This window comes from Falco biarmicus, chromosome 3, assembly GCF_023638135.1.
Source record: "Falco biarmicus isolate bFalBia1 chromosome 3, bFalBia1.pri, whole genome shotgun sequence".
Lineage (NCBI taxonomy): Eukaryota > Metazoa > Chordata > Aves > Falconiformes > Falconidae > Falco > Falco biarmicus.
The window spans coordinates 24,772,450-24,799,485 of record NC_079290.1 but is presented as its reverse complement, the minus strand read 5'-3'; the positions used below and the strand labels follow the sequence as shown (position 1 = coordinate 24,799,485).

At 39.4% G+C, this 27,036-nt stretch overlaps 1 protein-coding gene across 2 annotated transcripts; it reads left to right on the top strand.

Annotated features, from left to right (window-relative positions):
• Positions 1-3,658: 3,658 nt before the first annotated feature.
• Positions 3,659-23,123, top strand: EBAG9 (estrogen receptor binding site associated antigen 9). Of its 2 annotated transcripts, XM_056331343.1 has the most exons (8): positions 3,659-3,797; positions 9,820-9,994; positions 10,905-11,002; positions 14,319-14,397; positions 14,600-14,758; positions 16,117-16,224; positions 17,254-17,345; positions 22,585-23,123. In XM_056331343.1, the coding sequence occupies exons 3-8, from the start codon at positions 10,920-10,922 to the stop codon at positions 22,703-22,705; spliced, it is 642 nt and encodes a 213-aa protein (XP_056187318.1). In that variant the 5' UTR covers positions 3,659-3,797; positions 9,820-9,994; positions 10,905-10,919; the 3' UTR covers positions 22,706-23,123. The 2 variants fall into 2 exon arrangements, with proteins under 2 accessions (XP_056187318.1, XP_056187317.1); XM_056331342.1 differs by lacking the exon at positions 9,820-9,994.
• Positions 23,124-27,036: the final 3,913 nt, after the last annotated feature.

Here is a 27,036-nt window from a genome sequence, read left to right as displayed (position 1 = left end):
AGTAATCCCTCACTTTAAATCTTCTGCCTGCTGGGTGAATGGCCTTACTGACAAGCTACAGCCTTTTCTGTCATGAGTTATGGGGGGATGAACTCCGATACCTCTGTTTACTTGTGCTACTGTGACAAAAATAGTAATTGAGAGAGCAAAAGGAAGCCTGGCTCTGTATCCTCTTGGTTAGCTCACTTGCCTGGCAGGGACAAGGGAAACTGGGTTCTGGTACCTACTCCCAGCACTGATTCTGTATATTAACCCTTTGTAATTGTATACAGAAACACCCTAGCAAGGAGGAGCTGTTGCCATCAGCAGGGAGAAGAATCCAGGAACAACTCTCCAGGAAATTTTTTCAGCATGAGGCTGAAGTCACACATTCTTTATCACCTCTGAGTTCTTCACATCACTGAACAAACCAACCAGCCTCTTCCAACCTGAGGTGGGTATACCTCTAGGCTGACTGAGGGTTCTAGCTGGCCAGGCTTCACTGTGAAGGTCAGTGCCTCGCAGAGAGATGCTAAAGAAGATCCCCTTGGTTCACTCTCAGGGGAACAACGAAAACTGCCCAGTCCAGCAGAAGGTTGAATGTCTGCAATCTACTCTGAGCACCAGGAGATCTAGGCAGTTACTTGCTGCTCTTTGGTCTCTCTTGGCCACTGCTGGCAAAAAAATTACTTGGTGGACACCTTTCACTGTTTCAAATATATTTTTTAATATATCATATGCTTATTAAAAGTCAGTTTGTTGAATTTTCCTACAAACGCCTGTCACCAAGATCACCAGTCTGGAAATTTCCTCTACAAGGCGTATCAAGCCTTAAATGTGCATGAGGGAAGGAATTTAAGGTATGTTGGCAGAGACAGTGGAGAGCAGAGCTTCAGCCTGGAGACCTTTAGAGAGAAAAGAGGCATTCATGACTACTTGCCTACTTACTTTGGAAAGGGGACACATTTTCACACACACTAGGACACACATTTGCCTAAACTTAGGCAAACTTTTTTGACAGTACTTAGATTTTATGAAAAATAGCTGGATAGGAATACTGCAAAGGAATAGAAAATGTATCTAATGATGGAACTTCTCCATCTCATCTAGAGTTTCAGGACAGTTAACGATGAAATTTCAAAGAGCAGAATATTAATTTGTAGCAGCAGTATAGACATTTACTTCTGAATTTTATAGTAAAAACCTGCAATTTTTCTGTGGTTGAAATTATAAAAACTTTATTTTGACCAGAATCAAACACTTGTTGAGGGTAAAATCTCTTCTGCAAATGTCAAGCTCAAGTTACTGCACAATTCAACAGGACTGTAACTGAGGAAAAGTACACTTAGATAAAAAAGCTATTCATAGCTTTAACAAATTACTGAACAGTGAGAGAGCACACAAATAAATGAAGTGCATATACCAGAGGAAGAGGAATTCATATCGAAAGAGGGACTGTTTCCCTTTTATAGACAGAATGACATTATTACATAGAAACATGAACATATTGGGATGGCAACTATCCAGTGGCTGAGGTAGAAATTGCTTTAGATGTAAAGACATGACACTAGCAAGCTTGCAAATTGTCAGGTGAGGTGATTGGTATTTGTAATACCTAACACCTGTAAAAGAAAATTAAAAGCACTAAAAAAAAAAAAAAAAAAAATAGTTCCCTAATAAACTTTATTAGTTTACTGTAGCAGTACTACATTTGCTGTGGCAATGAAATATCTAAGATTTAAGAAGATCTCTTTGGGAAAACTAATTGATCCAAAGGAATCCAAGTTAAAAACTTAAGAGGTAAGGGTTAATGACATTTTTGAACAGAGAAGTATTTATGCTTGCAAAATTTCTTTTAGAAATTTTGTTTATATTATTCCTAAATTTGAAATTGCAGAATTATGTTTTTATGAAGACAGTTATTTTTCATTAGTGATCTGCCAGTTTCCAGTTTTTTTACCCATTAATGTAACAGACACACACAGGTCTGTTGTGCACTTAGGAGGACAGTGTGGGTGAGCCACTCTGGCAGTATTTATATTAAGTATGTATGTTTATATGCATATTTTGAAATGTTTCATTCTCACTGTGGCATATTTCCTATTGAGTATATAGTCTATTAAGCCAAAACCTGAATGTGTCCTTGAAGGAAATGTCACTAGCTTTCTTCATAACCTGACCACCCCTAGTGTGCCACGTTTGCAGTTTTGCTTTTATGGGTAAATGCAGATGAAGATTATTTTCCAGTTGCTGCTTTAGTCAGAAAAGTATTCTGAAAGGTGTTACACTTTCAAAATCATAATCAAAAGGTGCTACACAAATAGTTTTGAAATGGTGCTTAAACTTAAAACCAGCATTGCATATATTTTCTCTTATTGAAGGCAGGTTCTGCAGAAACAAGGGTGTCAGTCCCCACCTGAGCAACACCATAGCAGTGCTGCCTTTCAGCTTGGCCACAGCTGACTCCCTGTGGACTCTATTGATTCTGGACTAGCAGACTGACTCTCTGGTTTATCCTCAGATCTGCCTCATCACCAGAGGCCTGCCTGACAGTCTGGAGTCTGAGCTGCCTGAGCCTGCCCTGCTCGGGTCCTGGTTGGTGAGGCCCCTGCCATGCTGCCAGCCACATCATGCTCTGCTTCTTGTCCCTTTGGGGCCTGCTTCCTGATGGAGAGTTGTGGAAATCCAGTTACAGTCTGTCAGGACATGGGAAGAGGGAAACAAAAGATCCCTGTGTGTTACCAGTGGCTCCTCACAAGAGCCATTCTCCCAGCATCCATCTCCTCACTGCCTGAACCAACAGTCCAGAAAACAGTGGCTAGCGTGTTATCTGTACTGGCGTAACGGGAGGCCTTTAAGGGAAGATATTTTAAAAGAGTAGAAAGAACTGGGTGGTGTGGTTTGCAGTTCAAGGGACTTTTTATCAGCACTGCCTTAGAAGTTGGACTGGCCTCCCAGCGACAGAAGTGGACAAAGTCTCCCTTCACCTCATCTACGGAGGCTGTCAAATGCAACTAGGGGTATATGCAGAGCTCTGGAAAATCTTACATTACTTATTATCTCCCTCCTTCCCTTTTCTGAGCATCAGCAGTGAATCAATACACCATACAGAGAGGCCGGCCAGTTAAATGCACAGGCACCTTTTGAAGCATCCGAGTGAACAAACTGCCACACTGGCAAGGCCCACTGCCAGCTGAGGCTACACCCTGTCAGAACCTACTTCAGCAATTTTTTTTTAGTAGGTTCCAGATTTACAGCTCAAAATCCAGCCAACCACATCGGAATACCTCTACAACAGACACTACAGACCAAGGCTTATTTGTCATAGCTCCCCGAAGTGACAAAACGCCCAGCTCAGGGTGCCCCGGGGCCAGGCGGCCGCAGCGGGCGGGAAGCGAGCAGCCTTCCTCGGGCCGCGGCGGGGCAGGAGGGCGGGAGAGGCTGGAGGCTGCCGGCGGGGCGGGCCCTGGGGCAGTCCTGCGGGCCCGCGCTGCGTTCCGAGCGCTGTCCCCGCAGGGAGGCCACGTCAACCCGGCGCGGCGCCTCGGCAGCCGCCGTCCCCGCAGCATTGGTTGGGCGGTAGCCGCGGGCCTAGGCGCGAGCGCCGGTTGGCGGCGCGAGGGGAAGAGGCGCGGCCGGAAGGGGCGGGCCCGTCTCCCGGGTGACAGGAGGCCGAGATGGCGGCGCGGGAGGCGGCGGCGAGGTGGTGCGCGCCTGGCTTTGAATGAGGGGCGGCCGGCGAGCGCGGAGGCTGCGGGAGCGGCCGCCTCGGCCCCTGGCGCCCCGCGCCCCACGAAGAGCCCTTCCCCGCGAGGCAGGTGAGCGGGGAGGGCCGCTTCCTTCACCGCCGGGTGCCTGCTTCCGTCTCGCCTCGCCTCGGGGCGGCGGGGCAGGGGGCTCGGCCTCAGCGCCATCCCACGGCGGGGTAGGCCCCGGTGGAGCTCCCTCAGTAACACCCCCGCCCCGCGCCCCTCCGCGCTCGGGGGCACCCCGTTCCCGGGGCGCTGTGGCCGCCGGCCCCTGCCCCGCGGCCCTAGCCCAGCGGCCCTAGCCCCGCGGCAGGCCTGCCCGGCCGGCTCCGGCAGCGCGGTGCCCGCGGCCGCCCCTTGGCTGTGGCGGGGGGCGGGAATTTCACGGGCGGGGAAAAACACGAAGTGACCGCCTAGTAGGTTGGCGGTGTTTGTGGACATGGAGGCTTGGCGCCCTGTGGAAAAGGTTGGAGGCGAGGAGGGGCACGTTCTGTCAGAGCTGGCAGATTTAAGCTTTTTTTTGTGTGTGTTTCGAAGGGCTCTGTGGGACCACACTGCGTGGGGTTACCTAGTCTGAAATTTTTCTTTGTTCTTGCTGACTGACAAATTGTGTAAAACTTTATGGGAAAGTTGCTTAGCATGCATTTACAGACTTAAGAATCTCTAATAGGTCACAGAAAACTTAAGTACTACCATCTGGCTTCAGCGCTGTCTCTAATAATGCTCAAGCCTGGACTGCTCTGTAGAATGGTGGGGCACTACTTCATGGTCATGAATTCACAATGTAAGTGCCTCAGTTGCACATTTAATGAAAAATAGTATAGCTTGCTGCTTTATAGGCCTTCTGAATAATCTCGAAATACAGATATGCCCTGTAGAGATTTCATTAAGCTCTCTTGCACAGCATGTCTTGCAGTGTATCTTGATTGAAAATAGCTGGTGCTTGTTGAGACTATGGATGTTGCAAGATGATTTTGTAGTAGTAGCAATGAGGGTGTGTTAATTTGTTGGCTTTCCACGTAGCTACAGATAACTTTAGTCCAGGATGAGTAACAAGCACTGAAACAGAACAGTTCTCTTGAACTCTGGTTCTGTGTCAAGAACTTCGCCAGTGTTATGAACTGAGTTACATGAATTAATGTGTTATGTCAAAGATTTCTTGCAAATGTGAACAGAGTTGTGGTGTAGTATCACAGAATTGCATGACTCCAATCTTTGTGTTCTGTATGCTGGTTTTCAGAAGGCAGTAGTATATATAGATAATGAATTGTCAAAGAATGACTGTGACTGGTCGGTGGATGTAAACTTTCTCTTTTAATTAACATTGCCTTGAAAAGTAGAAATAATTTTAATTCAGAACAGAAGGCCTCAAGAGTTCACATTAACAAGATTGGAATTATTTTCTTGGAGAGGCAGGGGTGGGATGAGGTGGTATTACTATAGAAGTTCTATGGCTCTAGGAGTAGCATGTTTAAAAAAAAAATCGGAAAATCTATGTGTCATAAAACAGAGTGTTGGGTGTCTAGGAATAACTTGGGAGTCACCAGCATGCATCAGTTTTTACTGCCTTTAGTCAGAAAGATGAACATTCAATCTTCTGCAGCCTCTGATACTCTTGAAATCTCTTCCTGGTTTTGAGCACCATGGATGACTTAACTCACTCTCATAAATCATAGGCAGGGTAGTCTTCCCTCCCAGCTACCTCAAAACAGCCTAGTTAGGGTGCTTCCATGGAAAGCTGGAGCATTAGTATTGAAACTACAATACCTGTTACGGACATTCCCCAACCACCTTGCCTCCTGTCTTCCCTTTGGATTCTGCTCCTCTCTCTACTGCCATAGTAGCATGGCTTCAAGGTTCAGTCATGTTGCAATTTAACCTATTCCTTTATCAAACTCAGTGGTAAAGGCATTGACCTGCTAAGTTTTTTCCTCCTCCCCAAGTGTTCCCAATGTTATGTTTCTATATAAAGTGATTGGAAAAAATGAAAAACAAAAAAAACCCACCAAAATCAACCAGGAAGAAGGGAGTGGAACCTCCTTGTTAAGTGACAGAATCTTTGTGGCTGTCTCTGAAATGCAGGAGATGCTGGTTGTGTCTTTCAATACCTGACTGAATGCTGTCCTGAATCATTACTTTGCCTAAAATACAGAATATCTTTGTGTATCTTGTAATGTATGTGATTTAGAGGAGGGTTTGTGTGCTTGAAAATAAAAAGGGTTTTTAGCTCTATCTACTAATCTTCATAAGATTTCATCTCCCTAAAAACCTACGTGGGCATCTTCAGATTGATGTGGCCATTCTACTTTTGTAAAGTTTCATACAAAATGAGCTTTTAAGAAATCAGATCCTTGCCGCTGAAACTTTGGACTAATCTTACGGTACTTCCTAGGGTTTTATCAGCTGTTCTAGTGAAAACATACTGGTTTGGTGGTGCTTTTGTGGAGTTTTGGTGCTGACATATGTAAGCACTCAAGGCCACATGAAGTTTTTTGTACTAGGAAACGGACTACTCATTTTGCTTTAGAAAAGTGATGCTTTTCTTGTGGCTAATTATGTAAATACGTAGTTGGCAGGGAACCTTTCAATTTCAGAGAAGTTATTTTTAGTCTTGATTTAGGTGCCATCCTTTGGCTTTTTAGCTCACTGTGTTTAATATAAGTTAAACTCACTGCTTCCAAGTTGTCTTCATGTATTCATTCCAGAGTCACAGATGAGCTGATGTGAAAGAAAATGATCAGTTCACAAAGCACTGATAATTCAAGGCAGAAAATCCATTTTGAAGATGGTGATATCTAGAGAAACTGCACTGTAGAGGAACAGAGGAGCGCAGGATAGGTGCTCTAATACAAGTATTTTGACATCTTTTTCACTGGCCGTAGGAGGTGAGTTCACTAGGAGAAAACAAGTCTCTAAAGCTATTTTAGTGCCACAAAGTGACTTTATTTTAGAATCAGCTTTGTCTCTTGAAATACTGTTTAGGTGGTGTTTGTATGTGCAATTAGATATAAAAGAGGTCAGTTGAGGTGGCATGTGCTTGTTGTGCAGTGATGGCCAGTGAGAGTCTTGCTTGTTGCACCATAGTTGACTAATTCAGGTGGACTGTGCATGCTGTGGATAATTTGCTGGCTAGTGTTAGTGAAGTCAGAGGTGCCAGGAGTTTGAATAAACCACTGCTGCAAGGTGAAAGCAATGTTAAAATGTTCGAGTTCAATGAACTTATAGGCTTTCCCCTCCCTTCACTATATTTCCTTTATGGATTCATAAGATGGTTTTGGGGATAAGTTGCCTCATTCTTCTGACTTGCGTCTAATGTGTTTAACCTCCTGCTGCTGCCATGCTTTAATAATTTCTGTGCTCATCTCCTGTATGAGCAACTGATGTGACTTCTTAGCCGTAGAAGGCAGTATGAGCTATGAAAGTCAAACTCCAGCTAAATTTGGTGTCTGTTACAAAATTGTTGCATTGACTGCTAGAATTAATTAAGATTCATGTCCTGATTTGTTTGTTTATTTATATCTGTTGTAATGGAACTTAAAAGTTCAGTTGACAGTAAGTCTGATAAATGTAATACATTAGAAGCAATCTCAATAATGGGAGAAGGAAACTTCTATGCCATTCTACAAATGGGAGACTGGGGCATGCTATGCACAAGAGTATATCAGGCTGACAGCTCTATCAGACTTTCTGAATTCTAGTCCAGTGTTTCACCTTTGCCTCCATTAAGAAATGTTCTAGATTTCTTGCTGGAGCACTGGCACTTTGTATTGTAACTGTGCCATCCTATATCATAGTTGGCTGCCGATATAATTGTAGTTCCTTTTGGTATTGATTATCAAGGAGAACAAAGGGAAGAAAGGAAGGTTATGGCTCTGCCATTTAGCATTGCACTGTTCAGTATTTTTTCCTATTCATGAGTTAAGGAAGATACATGGCTGTGTGTCTTTCCAGTGTTTGAGAAAGATGGACAAGAAAAGAATGAACACTTTGTTTCAATTAACAAATTTAATGTAATGCTATCAGGTGAATTGAGTTTGCAGTGAACTTGGGAAATACTAGAGTTCCATTTATACAATTGCTTTGGAACATGAAATTATTTACCTTTGAGAAAATCAGTTAACTTAAAAAAGAAACCCAAACAAACCCACCCCCAAACAAACAAAATCCCCAAAGGCACAACCACCCCCCTCAAAACCATTAGCTAACCTTTAACTTTTCTTTTTGGGTAATGCTATCCTTAGAGCAGCAATGCAAATGTTTCAAGTACTCTTTCAGACACTGGGGAGAATGCTTGACTTGTGCTAATCTTGAGCTAGTAATTGGTTCAAGATTCTGTTTTAAACAGCTTTTAGCATATTATGTCATATGTTAATTAGCAGTATTAAAACTAGATACACTGGTGAAAGTGCTTTTTAAAGGTGGGTGATTGCTAATACTACTATGGCTAGCTATTAGTGTATTGTTGCCAAAACTGATTGTACACTACAGATTGTCAGGTGTACAGAGCTTAACTTAATTGGGAAAACTGCAATCAAAACTCAGAAAAGAGGCAGGCAAAACAGTACTTACTGTCTTAAAGGGTCTAGCGCTGCCACAGTTGAAGTGAAATGTAGCTCTAACACGAATATGTTATGTGTTTGTGTGTGTGTGTCTCATAACTGAAATTTTTGCATGACAGATAGAAAGTGGAGAGAGACAAGTTACCTGATTGTTACAGAGCATGATAATGGCTATTGAACCCTGCCAAACAGGCATACTGGTGATATTGGAAGTGTAATCACTCATGTATAGGAATGACATGGGAGAAATGGATTAACTTCTGGTGGCTAACTTCACAAGCTTGCAAGCCAAACTTCTTGTGGATTCTGGTGTTTAACTTTGCATTGAAAGGTCAGTACAGTATACAATTTGATATATGAAAAATGGAGATGAGCTGAAAAACTGGGGATTTATATACACACATACATACATATATACATATGTAACTGACACTTCAACATTGTTTTGGTTTCAGTTTTGTGCTTAAGTAGTAAACTTCCCAGTCCTTTGAATTTAGGCTTTGGTAGACTTTGAAAAAATAACATTGAGCGTGCAGAAGTTTTTCAGTAATGGTTGCTTTGTAAAACAGCCTTTTCGGTCAAGTTTGGTTTTTAATTTAAGATCTGTCTAGACTGTGGCAGTTAGGTAGGATAAAGAGTAGGGATTTTCGACTCTGCCCCCAAGCTGATAGAAAAGTGAATTCTGTTAGAGTGGAGTGAGCTTCTAAACAAGCTTCCTTTCAGAAAAGATGTATCTTTGTTCTCATTTCAGCAGGTCAGCTGTTCTTGATACCTTAAATCTCAGGTAAATGGCTTCTAGCTGACTCTTAACAGCGTCTTTCACCAATTCAGTGTTGGTTTTATTTCTACCTTTAGAGCAAAGAACTGTCCATCTAGTTACTATCCACTGTTGTTTCACTAACTTCCACTAGTTCTGCATCCTTCACATTCTTGACTGATGCATTCTCCTGTCACCTAGATATTGTCAAAATTGGTTAGGAATACTGTCCAGGAGGTTAGGAAGTGCTTGAGCACAATATGAAATTATAGTCTTGTCTTTAAAAGCTAGGCATGTTGTACTGCTCTTGCTTCTTTGTAGGAGGTTTGACTGTTGCCTTTTCCTGTTAGATGATGAGCCCATTTAATACCCACTCTTGTGTAAGGTTGTCTATGTTTTTAAGTCTCCCATGAAATGAGATTAAGACAATGCTAGTGTTGAAGTAGAGGTGAAATGTGTCCTATTAGGCCTTTCTCCTGAGCCGCAGCTTAGTAGTGCGATCTGTAATTTGGTCTGTAATTTGGCAATTACTCATTGATGTAAGCCTTCCATTTTAGGGTAATAAGGGCCTGTTTGTTTAATAGCCACCTTGTATGATTTTTGCAGTGGCAGACATTCCTAATCTGAACCATATGTGAAGCAATATCTCCAGTACTATATTACTGCAGTGTTTAGTACTAGTTATATTATCTAGCAAATGAGCACCAATAAAAAATAAATCTAAGCTCCATGAAGCTCACAAATCCCATTATGTACTTTTTAATAAAATTCTCAGGGCAGTATTGGAGCAGCCTACCTAATGATCCACCTTCCTGACTCTTCCTAACTTAAAGCCTGGAACATAAAAGGTGATTTAAATGCCATAGCGTATTTGAAATCAAGCTGTCCTTCCATGGAATACTCATGGCCTGAGGAAATGTCACAGGGCTGCCTTCTCTTCTCACCAGGAGGTATGTTAAACTTGTAACAAAAAGTGTTAACGAGTGTAGATGTATACAATGAAAAGCTCTTTGTGAAGTCTAACCTCTTATTCTTTATTCTGAGATCTTCACCTGTAGAAGAGAGAAAAGGGATTCTTGAATTATAGCAGATCATCCTGACTCAGTCTGTATCTATGTGAGGGGATCTTTTGGAATAATGTGATATTCTGAGTATAAATTCCCTGGATTATCAAATTGATACTGAAAAATAGCTGCCAACATCTGTGGCTTCAGCCAAACACAATTTTTTTTTTCTTGGCTGGGTTTCCTAGCATGGCATAGGAATATTGATAGATCTAGGGGTTAACTGGTGCTGTAGTGCACACACGATGAAGTCTTTGCTGGTTTTTTTTTCAGTGAGACTACTAAAATAAATAATATTTGTTTTCATCATACATTTCCATCAAAATGGAAGCTAAATTTAAATGGCCAATTTTGTTTTTTAGCTTAGTGACTAAATTTATTATTTGTATATGCAAGACTTGCTCAAGCAAATGTGAGCTTCTTTCTGATGATTATTCTGTTCATACTTTTCATTGCTGGTGTTCAATGCCATTGTTAGTGTCTAAAACAGGTCAGCTGTAGTCACTGCAGTTGATTTACCTGCACTTCCCTTTTAGAAGTATCTTGAACTGTGACTTTACCTATGATTATGTGCTATTTCTCTAAAGGCTGTATACATTAGATACTTGTGTTACTTACATCAGTGAAATGTGCTGATAGTAGACAGGTAGTGTTTTTGTTCCTGGTACCTCCTTTCTTGTCTTGCATTAATACAGTTTCACAGAAAACTCCTTGCTTATCAGCAGCTAAGGAAATTGACTTTAAGAACTATGTAAAGATGTATAATCCTCTACACCTAACTTTTTTTCTTTTGCAGGAAGGGTTTCCCACCATGGCCATAACACAGTTTCGACTCTTTAAAATCTGTACTTGCCTGGCAGCAGTGCTTTCTTTCATTAAAAAGTTAATATGCAGGTAAACATGTCTTTTGGTTATCTTTTAATTTTTAATTGCAGGTTCTTGCACTTCTTTCCTTCTCTCAACACTCACCCAGCACTTTTCCCCGTTCTGATTTTACTAGTGGCAAAATGATAAGCCAGATAAAAACTAAGTCAAATTCATTCTTTAATCTGTATGTTCCCTCAGAGTTAAAAAGTCTACGTAGTACAGTTGTGAGTGTATTTTGTGGTATGATAGCTCTAATGGGGAGTGTTTTCTAAACAGCTGTGACAGGGTTTTTGCCTTTTAAAACTATTCTGTGTCTAACTTTAAGAAAAATTGTTCTCTGCTTTTTCTAGAAGTACTTGGCAAGTGATATTTTGTTTAAGAGATACAGTTAATGGTAGCATCCACCCAGTCATCAGTCAGAAGGCTTTCATTATAGAAGTGATTCTTATCCTGCTTTGTCAAGAAGCAGTTGCCTGAGACTTCAGGTTCTTCTACCTACTGAAGGTTCTTTGATTCTTTCAGAAGTTTGGAGAACAGTAATTAAAGTTCAAGGAAACTGCCTTTTTGTTTGTTTGTTTGTTAATTAACAGGACTGATTTTTTTGCTTAGTCTTGTAAGTTGTATGTAGTGTTCTTTTGAGTTGTAGGCCCGTGACCACAGCAGTGTGCTACCTAGGAGCATTCAAAAACCCATCAAGAGTTATGGTTGTATAATAGGAGAGTTCAATGGTACAGTAGCACAGTACCAGAGTTAGATCTTCTCAGCACTGTGCTGTCATACAAACTATTGCTGCTTCTTGCCACTCTTGCAGTATGTTGTTTTACATAAACAAATAGCAGTCTAGAGAAATGTATTCTACCTCTTGTGTATGATGACTACTACCTTGCCAGTGAGGTAAAGCATATGTGGTAGACACAAAGTAACTGTTTATTTCCTGTTCACCTTTACTTACTCCCGTAATAAAAGGAAGCTCTCAACTGATTGGTAAATTCACTACAGATCTAGTACAGGTTTAAAAAGATATATTTTAATGCTGCATACAACTGTGTAGATGACAACCTTAGTTCTTTTAGAAACTGAACAGCAACTATTCTTAATTTAATTTGGAATTCAAATCACAGAAGTCAAACACTTGAGTTGATGATAGCTTCTATGTTATGTTGCCCCTTCTTCTCTCGAGTGTTAAGATAGCTTTTATAAGCAGATAATTGTTTAGTAGGTGTAATGACAGTATTTTCCTCCATTATTCAACTTCTGAATGAACTAAATCCTTGAACAGCTAAGGGAGTAAAAAGTAGGAGAATTTTTCTTCTGTGAATAACAATTAGTTGAAAGAATGAAAATGTAAGATCTTTCACATAAGCAAGTCAGAGGATCAAATATGTTCAGTCCATTAACTGCAGATGTTTCTCCTCTTGAATGTCAGCTGCAAAGCATAGCTTGACTAATTTTGTTTTCCTGTAATGCACACCTGCATATAAGTATGCCTGTTAACCAACAAATGTGATTGAACTAAACGTGCATTTTAATTTACTTACTTAGTCTACATAGTTTTATTAGTTTTTCATTTAAACAAGCACCTGTAGAGATTGTGCAACTTTCTAGTCAACATAAACCTGACATATAGTACTAGTCATCTCTTTAGTTAGAACTTTTTTTGATAAACAACAGCCTGCCTGAATCCACTGTTTCCAGAAAATAAAAGGTGTAAGTATATGAGGTAAAACTTCATTCTGTTTAAAATCTGTAGGTATCTCTCCAGCTGAGAAATCTGGATGCTGCTAATTAGCAAGGAGAAACCAAGAATTCTTGAGGCGTTTGGCATTCAGAGCAGTGATCAATATCTAATGATGGTTGTGACAAAACTCTTGCTATAAGCATCTTGTTACCTTTGGAGAAAAAGAAGTGGAGATGTGTAGCCTTCCTTAGTGCTGCCCTGCATAGCATATTCTTTCACATGTTGTATGACAGGAGCTTTTTCCTCCCACCTTCACCCTTGTCAGTGTAATAGTTTTGGCTAGATGAGTGTTTGTTACTTGCTGGAGTCTTCTAGATCATATAAATAGGGAAATATATATAATTGCAGAAGTGTCTTTAAGTTGTACAGATCTGAAGTAGGATGTTTTCAAGTATGGGTTTCCGGTAGTCATCAACTAAATCTGTCAGCCAGAACTGGAAGTCTCTAATGTGCTTGAGACAACAGTGTTTTCACCTTCCTTTACCACTAAAATGTGTTGCTTTTCAGCTTAAAGGAATAGTTTCTGAAGGGGCTACAGTTAATTATATAAAGCTTGAAAATTTGGTGATAGCACCTGATCTTTTCCTAAGGAAGAATCTATTGGGCTTAAAGTAAGAAAAACAGATCTAATCACTCATCAGCATGCATCAGAGGTACTGTTACAAGCAATTCAGCTGTTCTGTGTCGATGGTAGAATGTTCTGTAATAGCAAAACTAATGGGTACAAACTTCAAATTGTACTTTCCCAGTTTTATTCTCATCAGCAGTAATAAATAAAACTTAACTTTTTCTGCATAACGTCAATTACATAATTGCCTTGCTATAGGAGCTTACATTCCTTGGGGAAAACATGAGCATGAGATTAAATCTTGTGTTGTAAAGCTTTAAAATATTGTGAATGTCAGCTAAGAATATTATTGTGATCTTTGAATGCTGTCACTAAGTAAGTATGTAGGTAGTTTATTTGCAATGCATTAGTGTTTGTTTTCAGTTAAAATTATTTGATACAGTTGCTGAAATGCTTTCATTGAAACAAAATTCTTGAAGTGAGTAGATGCATGTATTAAACAGAAACCATTGACTTGTGTAACCTTGTACTAACTGTTTAGACTTTGAAAAAGTGCTTCAGGGGGACTTCCAAATCAAGCAGCTCAGAAAGTGGTTTGTTAGACACAGCTTAGCATCTAAGACAAGTAGAAACATTTTTCAGTTTGCGGTAGAAATGGTTATCTGTGGACAAATGTAAATTGATAGCGTTTGCTTCACAAGCACTGACAATCTAAAAATTGTAACTGACTGTATGCAGTTAACGGAGTTAATTTGTCCATTTTCATATTTCTTAGAGTTGCTTCTCCTCTATTTCCACTGGAGTTTGAAAAAAAATTATGCTTTTTGAAATTTTTGTGAACACTGTTTAAAATCATGATGAAACTCCTTTGTTTAGCACACTTGTACTGGCAGTAGTTAAAAATAAGGTAGTTGAAGCAGTTAATGTTTTAGGCATGACTATTTTCAGTAGCGCTGTTCTCAGACTTGCTTTTTGTTTTTTTTAAACTTAGTGCTCATGTTTTCAGAGCTTGGAGGAATCCTACATTTTTCTTTCAGGTCTGGAAGAGGGAGAAAGTTAAGTGGAGACCAAATAACTTTGCCAACGACAGTGGATTATTCATCTGTTCCTAAACAGGTAATTGCTTAAGTGGCAGGTCACTTAATAAGTAATCGCTTAACAGAGTGATTATGCCAGTCCTGCAACAGGTTTGGTATATATCTTAGAATATTATGAGGTATGCCACATAATATTAATATCTTATAAGTATCTTAGCAAGATATAAAGACAAGTTTTTACTTGCAGATAATATTAATTTGTACTGTATACTTCTATTCAGCCTGAAGTGGAAGACTGGTCTTCGTGGGATGAAGATGCACCTACCAGTGTGAAGATTGAGGGTGGCAATGGTAATGTGGCTGCTCAGCAAAATCCTTTGGAACAAATGGAACCTGATTATTTCAAAGATATGACACCAACCATAAGAAAAACTCAAAAAGTAAGTATTAGACTTTCCAAATACACTTACAGAGAGTTTTCCTTGCTTTAAAATAGGCTATAAGTAAATTGGCAACTTATGAAAGATGCTGCTGGTAAAACTGTTTCCTATTGACATGAGAATAGGTGCTGATGTGTAGTTTAACATGTCCTGTTAAAAGTACTCTTTGAGATCTTCATGAATGTGATGCTAGTTCATGTTTACATCTTCAGTTTTAATGTTAATGGTAACTGATGAATAATTCCTTAGTCTGAAGTGTCTGGGAAGCATAATGGAAGGACTCTCAAGTCTCTTTTAATTCTGAAAATGGAACCACTGCACTAAGGTACTTGTGTTCATACCCTTCCATTATTTGAACAGAGACATTATGTCCTGCTCTACTTAAGTTTGAGGTAGCAGCACTGGTTTCAGAAAACAGTGGTTATTTGTTTCACCAAGTTATACTGGGGAGGCTGGAATTGGAGAGCTGATATTTCAAAATAGGTCTTCAAATATCTATTTTTATTATGGAGGCAAGACAGAAGGCCATATCCACAAGAGCATCAATGCCATAAATAAATGCTGATTAAACTGATGGTAATTGCAAGTTTTGTTTCTATGTGGAAATCTTCCAGCTGCGTACTTGCAGGGCTCTGAGTCAAGTAGAAAACTTTTTTCACAACAAAGGCAGTCACGTACTGGAGCAGGTTGCCAGAGAGGTTGTGCAGGCTCCACCTCTGGAAGTTTTCAAGACCCAGGTGGATAAGCCCTGAATACTCTCGTCAGCCTCAGAGCTGACAGGGCTTTGAGGAAGATGCTGGATTACAGACTTCCTGAGGCCCCTTTCAATCTGAATCTTCCTGTAGTCCTAGGAACTGGAGAAGATACTGGGGTCACTTCTGTACCTCTAGGATCTGCAGTATTCTATGTACTGAATTTTTTCTAAGGATTTTGATCTTTAAAAATCTGGGGAGCAGAGGAGGACTGGGGAAAGATAGATTTCTTCTTTTGTCCAATGACATTTTTTGTCTATTAGAATGAGCTTCAGGTTCAGAACGAAACTCGAAGAGTCCATGCTGTTTGAATACAGTGTACTGGGTTTGGTTTAAATGTAGCTCTAGGGGTGACTGCAGGCACCATGAAGGATGACGTCCAGAACCTGAACAGGTTTGAGACAAAGTGCAGTGTTGTGTAGCTACCTTCACAGGCACAGAGTTCTATGACCACCAAGGAATCTGTGCAGTACTTTGACTTAACAAAGTATTTGTAAAATATTTTTTTTATTTGAAAATACATAATTTTAAAAATATAAATTATATATAAAAAAACTTTGGCAAAGTACTTTGACTCTTTGTTCCTTTTTTTATATATATTTTCAGATAGTTATTAAAAAACGAGAACCTCTAAATTTTGGGATTCCAGAGGGAAACACAGGATTTTCTAGCAGATTAGCAGCTACACAAGATATTCCTTTTATTCACCAGTCTGTAAGTATGCTCTAAGTATGGATCTTATATTTGATAGTTAAATGGCTGTTCTGTAGGAGAAAGAATAGTCTAACATGTGCATTGTGGGGAGGAAGAGGAATAGTTATGAAATAATATAAATCCGTTTCAAATTGAGTATTTGATGCAAAGCAATGAACTAGTTAGTCTAATTTTAACTGACATTCTATGGAGAGACTTAACAGATCAGTGATAAAAAGGTAAGAAGCTTCCAAACACTTGAACACTTGCAAATTTTTTAAAGCAAAGGACCGTACTTTTTGTGTACTTGGATTCTATGTGATAATTTTATTGGGTTTTTTGGTGCGTTGCATGGTTTGTTTGTTTGTTTGTTTTTTTCTTTTAAGGCTCGGGGTTACGTTTGCTTTATTACCTTGGACCCATTTTTAATTTTCTGCTTATCCCTTCCTTTCTGGAGGGATTGTATTCTAACAGCCTCCTAATTTTTGCTCTTTAGCCTTTGAAAAAATAGTCTAGTGACCTAATGGCCTGGCTGTTTATAGGGCTTGCTTTCCCTCCCTTCCCTTTTGCCTCCCTTACCAGTGCTTCTGCTTTGATTAATGTAGTGCACAGTGGCGTTTAGGCAGAAAGCAGTGCAGAATAGTCATTCCTTAGAATGTTCATGTGAAAATAATTCAGGAAAAGACATCTAGTGGTTGAAAGCAGCCACTCAAGTGACACTGGGTACACAGACATGTGGATGTACATATTGATTTGTCCATGCAACTTCCAGAAATCTCTTACACTATCTACTCATTTCATCTGCTCAATTTATCTTCTTCTTCCTAAAAATGCACTCCAGAACTTTCTTCCTTCCTTTGTTACCCACCAATAGAATCCAAAAATACCTCCCAACAATTAACTGGAAAAATTAGAGCAGGGGAAAATGCATAGACAATAAGCTGAGAAGTACTGTCATATCTTAAATATTTCTGGAATTCTGAAGCATTAAGGATAAAAATGTGTTGTATCTAATTTTTCTATGTGCTTAGTGCTTCTCTTTTGTTTCAGCCTGAACTGGGAGACTTGGATACTTGGCAAGAAAATACTAATGCCTGGGAAGAAGAGGAAGATGCTGCCTGGCAGGCAGAAGAAGTTCTTAGGTAACTAGAAAATAATGTAACACCATGTAAACTTTTTGCATGTAAAAGAATCAAATACAGGTTCGTTTGTTGTAACACCTTTTGCTAAGTGCTAAGAATTGTTAAATAATTCTTAAGACAAATTATTTTTATACATCTAATTATGTATCTGGTACTTGGCAGAATATATTTTGGATCTAATTGGTACAGTAAATGAGATAATAGGGGAAATCTGAGAATCACTGGAACATTGGAACAACGTTACCCACTCCCCCTTCCAAAAAAAAAAGCCACAAAAAAAACCCTGAACCCGAAAAAACAGCAACCAACCGACAAAGCAACTCAAACAATGTGTGTCCCCCAACCTCAACAATTTATTGTATACAAATAACATGTTTCAACTTGATCAAGTAAAATACCACTGGATGTCCTTATAAAAAGGATCATCATAGCAATGTGCTGTAAAGTAAAACCAGCTCAGAATAAAGGTGATGTGATAAACATGTTCTTGGAATCTGTGTAGGGACTATGCTTTTCCAGCTAACTTAACTAAACTAGCTGATAAGGCTTGAATGTAAAATCACTGTCTTGCACAAAGTTAGCGTGAATACTTCATTTGTTCCATTTGTAGGGTTTTTTTCCCCTCTTAACACAAGGAAGGAGTATGGAGGGTAAAGAGATGCAGATTGAGTTTAAGTTAATCACATCCAATGGCTTCAATTGGCAGTGACTTACATTAACTTGCTTCATTTCAAGGTTTTATCAAACTTTTAATTACTTGCTAGATCATCAGATAACCTGCCTTAGATGGCTCCAGCTTCCGAAATGCTCTTGTTCTGCTCACAAAATCACAAATACATGGTTTAAGTGGGACAATAGTGATAATATGAAATAAGGACGTGATATATTAAAAAAAATCATTCTAGAACTGTGAATCTTTAAAGGAAAAATATTTTTGCAAAAAAAAAGATGATTCTGGTCAACTATTTATTGTAATATTTGGGAAAATCTACTTTTTCAATCAGTAGAAAGAAGGCAGTCACCAGCACACTTTTGATGCATTAATGATAGCTAATGAATTCAATCAATTCTAATTCTCTCAACCTTGCTCTGAAGCAGCTTAATATGTGAGAATAGGGTTGTAATACAAATATTTTCGTAAACTTAATCAGATACCTTTGTGTGTACATTCTGGTCAGTGTCTTGCATTTTTTTCTTTTTTTAACTTCAATACTGAAACTGGTTTAGGTTTTGTCTTTCAATGATGTATCACAGAAGTACAAGCTTTGTTGTATGAATGATGTGCCTTTGGGCTGGTTTTATTCCAGGGAGAGTACCTTTACCCGTAAATAATATTGATAGGCTCAGGAAGATATTTAATCTCTAAAGTGCAATCTAGTGAGACTTAATCTATGATGCACTAGACAAAGAAAATGAAAGGCAATGAAAGATACTGCTTTTTTTGAACTGAGAAATGAAACAAACTGCAGAGGCCACATTGTACTTTACTTAACCCTTGCCACATTCCATTACAGATGTTTTTAGGACTATGAAAAGAAGTACTCAAACTTTCCAAAGCAGGGATTTATCTTAAAAAAATTAGCTACTAAAAATAAGCTGGTGTGTGCATATGCCAGTTTACTTCTGGAGCATAAAATTTGTGTAGTAGATACTTCCAGGATGGTCAAAGGTATATTGTGTGCCGATTGTCAGATTCATGCTCTAGAACATGTAGTAAAAGATCCTTCTTTCTTACTTATGAGGTGATAGCAGTGGAGTTTTCCCACAAAATCCATTTTTCAGAGTGTCATTTTATTTGGTTGAAGCTGTTCTGAAGATTTCAGCCTGACATTTTTATAGTTGAAAGGCTTCAGCTTAAGTGGCTGATTTTTCATAGAATTCCTTCCTGGCCTCATTAAGAAGTATCAAACTTGTTTAGAAGGGACATGTATATGTCCAAATATTTCAAGTAAATAGAAGGAACGTGGTCAGGCCTGTAACTGTGTATTACATACTGCTTGGCCAGTTGTGAATGGCCCCCTCAGTATAACTGATGATTGTGTAAGCTGTATCCCAGTTGTGTGAAGTAAACCCTTTGTTTTATTTATAGCACATCAAATTAAATATTTTTCTGTAATTGAGGAAAGTGCTGGCTGATTTTTAGCAAGATTGATAGGAAATGCCTTCCGACTTTACAGTTTCGTTTGCAGTAGACATCTGTGGTATAATTAACATCTGACGTTTGACATAAAGCTTAAGTACAGTACTAGAGTACTTGACAGGCCTGGCTCTACAGACTAATAAGGAAGTGATCTGGCGTCTCTCCTTAATGTTATAAGACTGCGTCTTGGTCTACAAAATGACCTGAAGATTTCAGACTGCTAAATGGGGGACAAAGTCCCCCTAACCCTACAGAGCATTAATGCTGAGTGTACTCCAGCAGTGCTTTTTAAGAATGAAATGTGTGTGCAGATAAAGTAAGGATTACTCTTAGCTAGCTGTGTCTGGGTACCTTTTGATGCTCAGTTGGTATTCAGAACCGTCTGACTAGAATAATTTTTGTGTAATAATTGAGCACTGATCAATAATGCGAAAATGGGCTGTGGCCAGCTGAGTAGCAAAGAAAACTCTATCCTGTGGCCTCTCTGGTGACTTATTGCATATGCATACCAGTTGAAACAAGCATGTATAGTAAACCAAATGCTTCCTGGAATCATAGCGTGCTGAAAGACAGTGCTGAGGTTGAAGGCTGTATTAGCTACTAGTGCCTGAGAAGTTCTTGTGGTCTGTGTTTTGGGGGGATTTTTTTTTTCTCCCCGTTCCCCAACAGGTTCTGGACTGGAGTGCACTGAATTTTTCCAGTCAGTGATGGTTCTCTGTAATGGATGATTAATTGGATTTTGAATTAATTGAAGTTATTTAGAACTGTTTCTTCTGCAAATTGTAGATACCTATCTGCACCTTTAGACTTTCTAATACCAATGAAGTTGTTTTTGCAGTGGGAACAGTTAAGCTAAATGCTGGTGCTTTTTTAGTTGTGTTGAAGACCAAATGGTATGAAATACTTTTATTACAGTTATTCAGAAGGTGTACAGTAACAGTGTTCTGATTATAATTTGTGTTCTGCTAACCAGTGAGAGAGGTTTTTTGAATGTAACTTGTGTTAGGAATACAAAACAAGGCTGACATCAGGAATGGATACTTTTGTGGTTTAAACAACTTACATAAATCCATCCAAACTCTGCTGAATTCCTTGCTTTGCAACCCAGAAAATGTGAGTCAGAATGGCTGAAGTTTGTCATAGGCTCTTCCTTTTACTGAAAAATGAAAATCTGAGCCTGAAATGTAATAACTTTGTTGAAAACATACATGAAGTTTGGAATAGCGATCAATGTTTTGAATAATAGACTAAGTAAAAGAGCAATGGAAAGGTAATCACTTTGTGGTAAGCTGCTTGTTTATATTTTTTTGGTGACTTCAGTTCCTTTGAGGTGATGTGAACTTCTCTTGGGCGTAACTGAAGTCCAATAAAAGGACTCGGCCAGCAGAGGGCATGGAAGCCACTCCTCTGTGCAGTTGTGTTGAGCAGTTTATAGGGGGGAGAAGAAACGTGATCTGTGATTTTCCTCACTTCAGAATGCACATGAATAGCAGCATTGCTTCATACGCAGCATTGCTTAACACAACATGTGGCATCTTTGAACTCTACTGTCTCTATATGCTGGCTGCTGCATGTGTAGCTTCTTCCTCTCTGCATTAGTTCAGAGGTGTGGGGAATATAAGGAAATCTGATATACTGTACACTGGCAAATACTATTACTCTGCATATACAAGGCTGACAGCACTGTCAGCTATCCAGGTTTCTGGTGGAATGTAGAACAGTGGATCATGATCTCAAAAAACAGTTTGGGCTTCCATTAACTTGGGAGATAGATCCTGATGTGAATGACTAATTTCATTCTTCCATGACAGACAGCAGAGCAGCTTAATAGAGTATAGGCAAACTTCTAGCCATTAATAACCAATCAAGGGAAACCATGAAGGTATTTAATAAGCGCAGTCCATTTCCTGTCCATTACAAAGATAATACGTAGTCTTTGCACCTCAAATAATGTCTAAGTTTGTGTGCCCAGATTGTCCATAGTTGGAATCTGCCTGAGAAGGTTACTTCAGGCGATGATAGCTTTTAATTCTATTTGACACACTTTAATAAATTACCTATGCACATCCACTAGATACATTGAAAGTTAACTCCTTACTTCCATGTCAACTAGAATTCTTTATTCTCTTCTAATAAGCTTCTTTATTCTTACTGAATCTCTCTTAAATTTCACCTTTTCAACTTAATGAAGTTTCATTTTTATTTTTAAAGTCCTTATGCAAGCAACTTCGGAAATTTTTCATACTTAAACTGAATCCAAAGCAGGATGACCTCCTTATGCCATTCTATTACTACTTATGCGATACAGGATCCAGTTGTTGCCCTTGTACCATTCAGTGATATGTTCTAGCTGAAGTGGGGGAATAAAATTAATGGATTTCTGGGTTTTTTGTCCTTCACTTTAGTCAGCTATATACATACTGAAACTGGAAACTAATTTATTGGATTCTTTGAGTTAGCAGATAGTGGTGTCTGGGGTTTTATAACACTGGTAAGAATTAATGCTAAAAGGATACACAACTGAAGACTTAAATTTTTTTTATTTCCTTATTTATATTTCTGCTGAACAATGGAGTACAAAACAGATGCTGAGCATGTAAAAAGGAGTATGAGAAGTTATCATCTCACCTGATCATGAGGAAAATGTAGTACTTCCCTAACAAAGAAAATAATTACTGATGCTTCTGCTGAGGGAAGGGAGGACGCAAATCAGTGTTCTAGACAAGTTGAACTATTTTGGTCTGAAATTGAAAAGATGGGTAATCTTGCTACTCAAAACATTAGCTTCTGCCCCCCTGCCTAAATAGCTCTAGGCCTTATAACTATCATGCACTCTCACTGATTTTACTTACTCTGAGTCTCAGAGAATTTAGTGGCTTTTAGATTGTAAAATAATTGAACAAATATTTCTGCCTAAGACTAGATTAATCTGAAAGGAGGACTTAACAATAAAAGAATAACTGTTCTGAGGCTAACTACAGTAGACTGAACTCTATTTTTATTAGTTATAAAAACCTATTTTTTGACAGGAACTTAAGGTAGGACATGCTGAAAATTGGATTCCTGTTATTTAGCTATTCATGTTTTCTTAACTTACAGACAACAGAAGATAGCAGAAAGGGAAAAAAGAGCAGCAGAACAACAACGAAAGAAAATGGAAAAAGAGGCCCAAAGGCTAATGAAAAAGGAACAAAATAAAATTGGTGTAAAACTGTCCTAACAGAAACCAGGCATCAGTGGCAGTGCCAGTGAAAAAGAGAATTTCAGCTCTACAACATACATATTGGTATTGATTTCAGTATTTCTAGGACTTGAAAACACTGGTTGGTTTCAATGCATTCTTCAGGTCATCTTGGAAGCCAGGATTCTCCCAAAATACCTTGAACTACAAGTAGGTGGTTCTTAAAGGAGAGAAAAAACCCCACAGAAAACCATGCCTTGATGGAATGATGTTTCCTGCAATAGTTCTATTCCAGCACCCTTCTTTGCAGCAAAAGTGATTGAACAAGGATGTTGATTGAAAGACACTCTTAATGAACAGTTCAAGCCTACAGAAAAGAATGTAAATATTCAGTGGTGGGAAATCTACTGTATTGTCTGTGCTTACCTGAAACATGTAATTAAATAGTTTTAAAGAACCCTTTGCTTCCTGCCTGGTAAAGAATGTCTACTATTGCCTTTTTATAAAAGTTTTTATGGATACTTCGGAGTTTTCCATAGGAGACCATACTGACCTGTGCAGAAAAAAATGACTTGTTATGGCGACCTGCAACTCTAAACTGGTAATCATGCTATGGTAGAGCACAAGTTACAGCCAAACACCAAAGTGGATTTTGTGTCCCTTTGTCACTTGCAGCTTCCTGTGCTACCGTGCCCATATACATGCAACACAGAAATGGCTACCAGCAGTGGCGTCACTACACAACAGTGCTGCATGCTGCTCCTTTCTTATAATGGCCGATGTCATGAATGTAGGGGAGGGATTTAATCACTTACTTTATTGGTACATTTGTATTTCTAGCAGAAATTTTACTTCCTACAGTTAGGAAAAAACCCCATCCTTATACTAACACTTGTTGCATAGTTAGTATAACTGAAAAAAAGTGTCCTCCTGTTGATAAAGCTAGTATGAAAAATCTCAGTTCAGTTAACAGCGACTTCTCAAATACATATTTTTTTTTTGTACATTTACTGTATGTGTTTACACTGAAATTCCTCTTGTAAAGTGTGCATGGTAAATATGCAGTTGAAGACAACAACACTTTAATGAAGAAGAAAAGTTTTAACATCTGCTGGAAGAAAAGGTGTATGGGAGGAGGGCAGTCTATGTGGTTCTTATGTCCAGCTCAGAGCTTCAGTGAATGCCTTTTCTGTCTTCTGTTGTGTGGATGTTATCCCTGAATTTGTGGGTTGTATGGATTTCTTGTCTTGTGACAGAGGAGTGAAGATGGCAAGTTTTATGCCTGAGACTTGTTGCCTCTGCATATAAGGAACAACAAAGTTGTTAAAGGATAGGAAGGCATGGGGAGCTATTTGACTAGATCATCCCTGCGTAGAAAAATAGAATTTTTAACTAAGTTGTAGTAGATTCTGATACAAGTTTTGCTTAAAAGGTAAGTAATTGAGAAAACAAGACAGTAAGAATTACCTTTAATGGCTTTAGTCAGGGAGAAAAGCTTTTAAAAATATTTAAGTGTGCTTGTGTTTAAAAATCTTGCAGAAATCAACTGATTTGACATAAAATTTTGGATACAAAAAGTCCTTGAAATACTAAATTATAAAATACTTTTTAGAAAGCAACACTGTGTACTGTTGCGCATATTTTCTGCACAAGTGTTCTGGCTGGAGTTGAATGGATGAACAGTGGTATGGCACGGAAATCTGCTCCTAGCTACATACCTCTAAATATCTGATGGTGGGTGGGAGAGAAGGGGAAGATCTGAATAAGCTTTAATAACAGTCCATGTCTATCCTTTTAACCCCACTGATGAAGCGAGGAGGAACAAGTTGTAATTCTTTCACTATTGGTGACACAGGGCAGAGAAACCTGATATCTATTGCCTATTTAAGGTAAAACCTGTTGGAAGCTACATCTCATCTTTTAAAAAAATTAGTGTAGTTCTTACTATTGCTATTTCTGAGACAATGTAGAATAGATGCATATAAATATTTATTAAAAATAACAAAACATGGGCTAGTTAATAAAAAGATAAAAAAGCCCTTTAATACATCATGGAAGTGTATGTTTTTTTTCAACCTTCAGCCTTTTTAAAAAATGTTTGGTGCTGCCACCTTGCACATCAGCCTCCCTGCGTCACTTTTCCCTCCCCTGTGCCATCCTGCTTTGCTGGTCTTCCTTCCTTCCTTTTGCTTTGCCTGTACTGTAGTGCAGCGGCTCTGGAGATTCATCCCATCTCCTATGCCCTGTGCTGACATAATGCCAGTGAGGATACAGTGCTCTTGGAGGTATTACTTTGCACGGTAAAAAACCATGCATTTGTATCTCATCTTTTTCCTGTGCTGTGTCTTTCCTCCTTCCTCTGTCTTGATTTTTATCCTCAACAAATGTGAAAACACTTCTGCTAAACCTTTTATGTAGCTGCTGCTCCATTAGTGGTTTTGCTGTCCGTTTGAGTTTTTTGAGGGGGTCTTGTACACCCAGTGCATACGCCTATTTTCTTGCTCTTCTGCTGCCAGAGGCTCCTTTTCCCTCTACTACTTGGCCTGTTGACTACAGAGGACTGACTTGCCAGAATGATTGAAAAATCCTTTCCTTGACTGTGCTATAGCTGTTCATGTTTGCCATGTCCTGTGTTCATTTGTCTGAAGGGTTTTGGAGCAAAATGCTGGCTTGTTGTTCTCATGTAGGATATATATAAAACTGCTTGCATTTTAGCATGTTCCTAGAGGTTAGGATTTAGGAGAGAGAGTTGATTTTGGGGGGAAAGGAAGGAGAAAGGAGTATGTAATTAGAAATTAACAGCCTTATGAGAGGGTGGACATAAATAAAGGTGCAGTTGAATCTCTGCTGAGGAGGTGGGCAGTCCCTGAGCCTCTGTGTTTGTCAGCTTAGGGGCACGTCAGGTACCTCATAAGCTAAATATCAAAGAAAGGCTTTTTTGTTCCTGGGTTAGAAAGAAAAATTGTAATGGGATTACCAACGGGCATTGCTTCAGCCTGGGAAGGAGCTGACTTGGTTCTGATGCTATAAGCCTGAATTCAGGCACGTATCTGCTATTTCACCATTAGCCTGCGAGCTGCTTGTGCTCCCCACCTGTGTGCTTTGAGACAAGACTTTCCTGTGCAGTGTGGGTGTGGGTATGAGCATATTCTAAACTCAGGAGGAAAAGGATACTTTTCATTGAAGTGCTTGGACACTGATGGTCTTCCCTTGGCTACTCTGTACAGCACCAGTAGGATCCAGATGAGAAATGACTAAAGTGAAATATTAGAGGGGAAAAAAAATTAAGATGGTGTGTTTGTAGCGACAACTGGCATATCTTCTGTGGATCAGGGAACAAAGGCCAGTTCCTTAAAGCCCGAGTCTGGAGCACTTACCAAGGTATGTCAGGCCTCTTCTTACAAAGGGCACCTTGAGCCGTCTGCAGCCTTGCAGTGCGGAGGAGGAAAGGTGGATGCTTGGAAGCAAGCTGAATTTTGGGTAGAGATCAGAGCAAGGACTTCTATCAGGACTGTGATGGGAACTGTTACCTCTCGCTGAGCGTAGTTAAATACCTTATGAGAGTTGAGCAGGCTGAAAGATTTTTAAGGGCAGGAAGCAACGCTGGTGTTGTTCTGGTGTTAGTGCGTTATGTCTTAAATAGCATGTTTGAAAACACTGCTGCTGAATGGAGCCTGCCCAAGAAATGAGTTCAGCCGATTGAAATTTTAAACATAAATAGGTTCGTGCTGCTTTGTTGCCTCTTGCTGCAAAAGAAACCCGTGTAGTCGCAGGTGAATGTCTCTCCTAGAGCTGAAGATCACTTTTCCCTCTAACTTGTGCTCCATTTCACCACCAAAGTGAAGATCACTTAATAGTGGGTGTAAGAGAAATCCAAAACTGCAATAACGTTGGTAATACGGGGTATAAAATACTGCTCTCTTGGCATTGAACAGACACAGTTTGAAGTAGGAATAAGGCATTTTCTGTAATGTGTTGCAGTCCTAAGATGAGATTTCAAGGTGAATGATGAAATTCCAGGGTTGTGTAAAATTTACATTACCCCCTGCCCCCCAACTATTAAAAGCTTTTCAAACTACTAAAGTGATCTTTGAGCAATACGTATTGCAGTAGTGTCATAAGGCAAGCCAGCTGGGCGGCAGGAGAACACGGAAGAGGAAGTTACGGGCAAAGAAAACAAGATGCTGTCATGGCCATCTTTGTGAACTCTTGGGGACTATGTTACATCAAACTGTTAGATTTCTCTTCCTTAATATAATGCTTAGCAAACCCTCTTGAATCTGTTGCAAACAGAAATGATTCAGAGCCCAGGCATCAAAGGGATGCAAAAAGTCTACCAGGTCGCCTCTGTAAGCATCAGTATGTATCAC

Excerpts from the sequence above, each read along its gene's own strand:
- EBAG9 (XM_056331342.1), top strand. The coding sequence starts at position 10,920 with ATGGCCATAACACAGTTTCGACTCTTTAAAATCTGTACTTGCCTGGCA. Across the intron at positions 14,398-14,599 it reads ATTCATCTGTTCCTAAACAG|CCTGAAGTGGAAGACTGGTC; the intron begins GTAATTGCTTAA and ends ACTTCTATTCAG. Across the intron at positions 14,759-16,116 it reads CCATAAGAAAAACTCAAAAA|ATAGTTATTAAAAAACGAGA; the intron begins GTAAGTATTAGA and ends ATATATTTTCAG.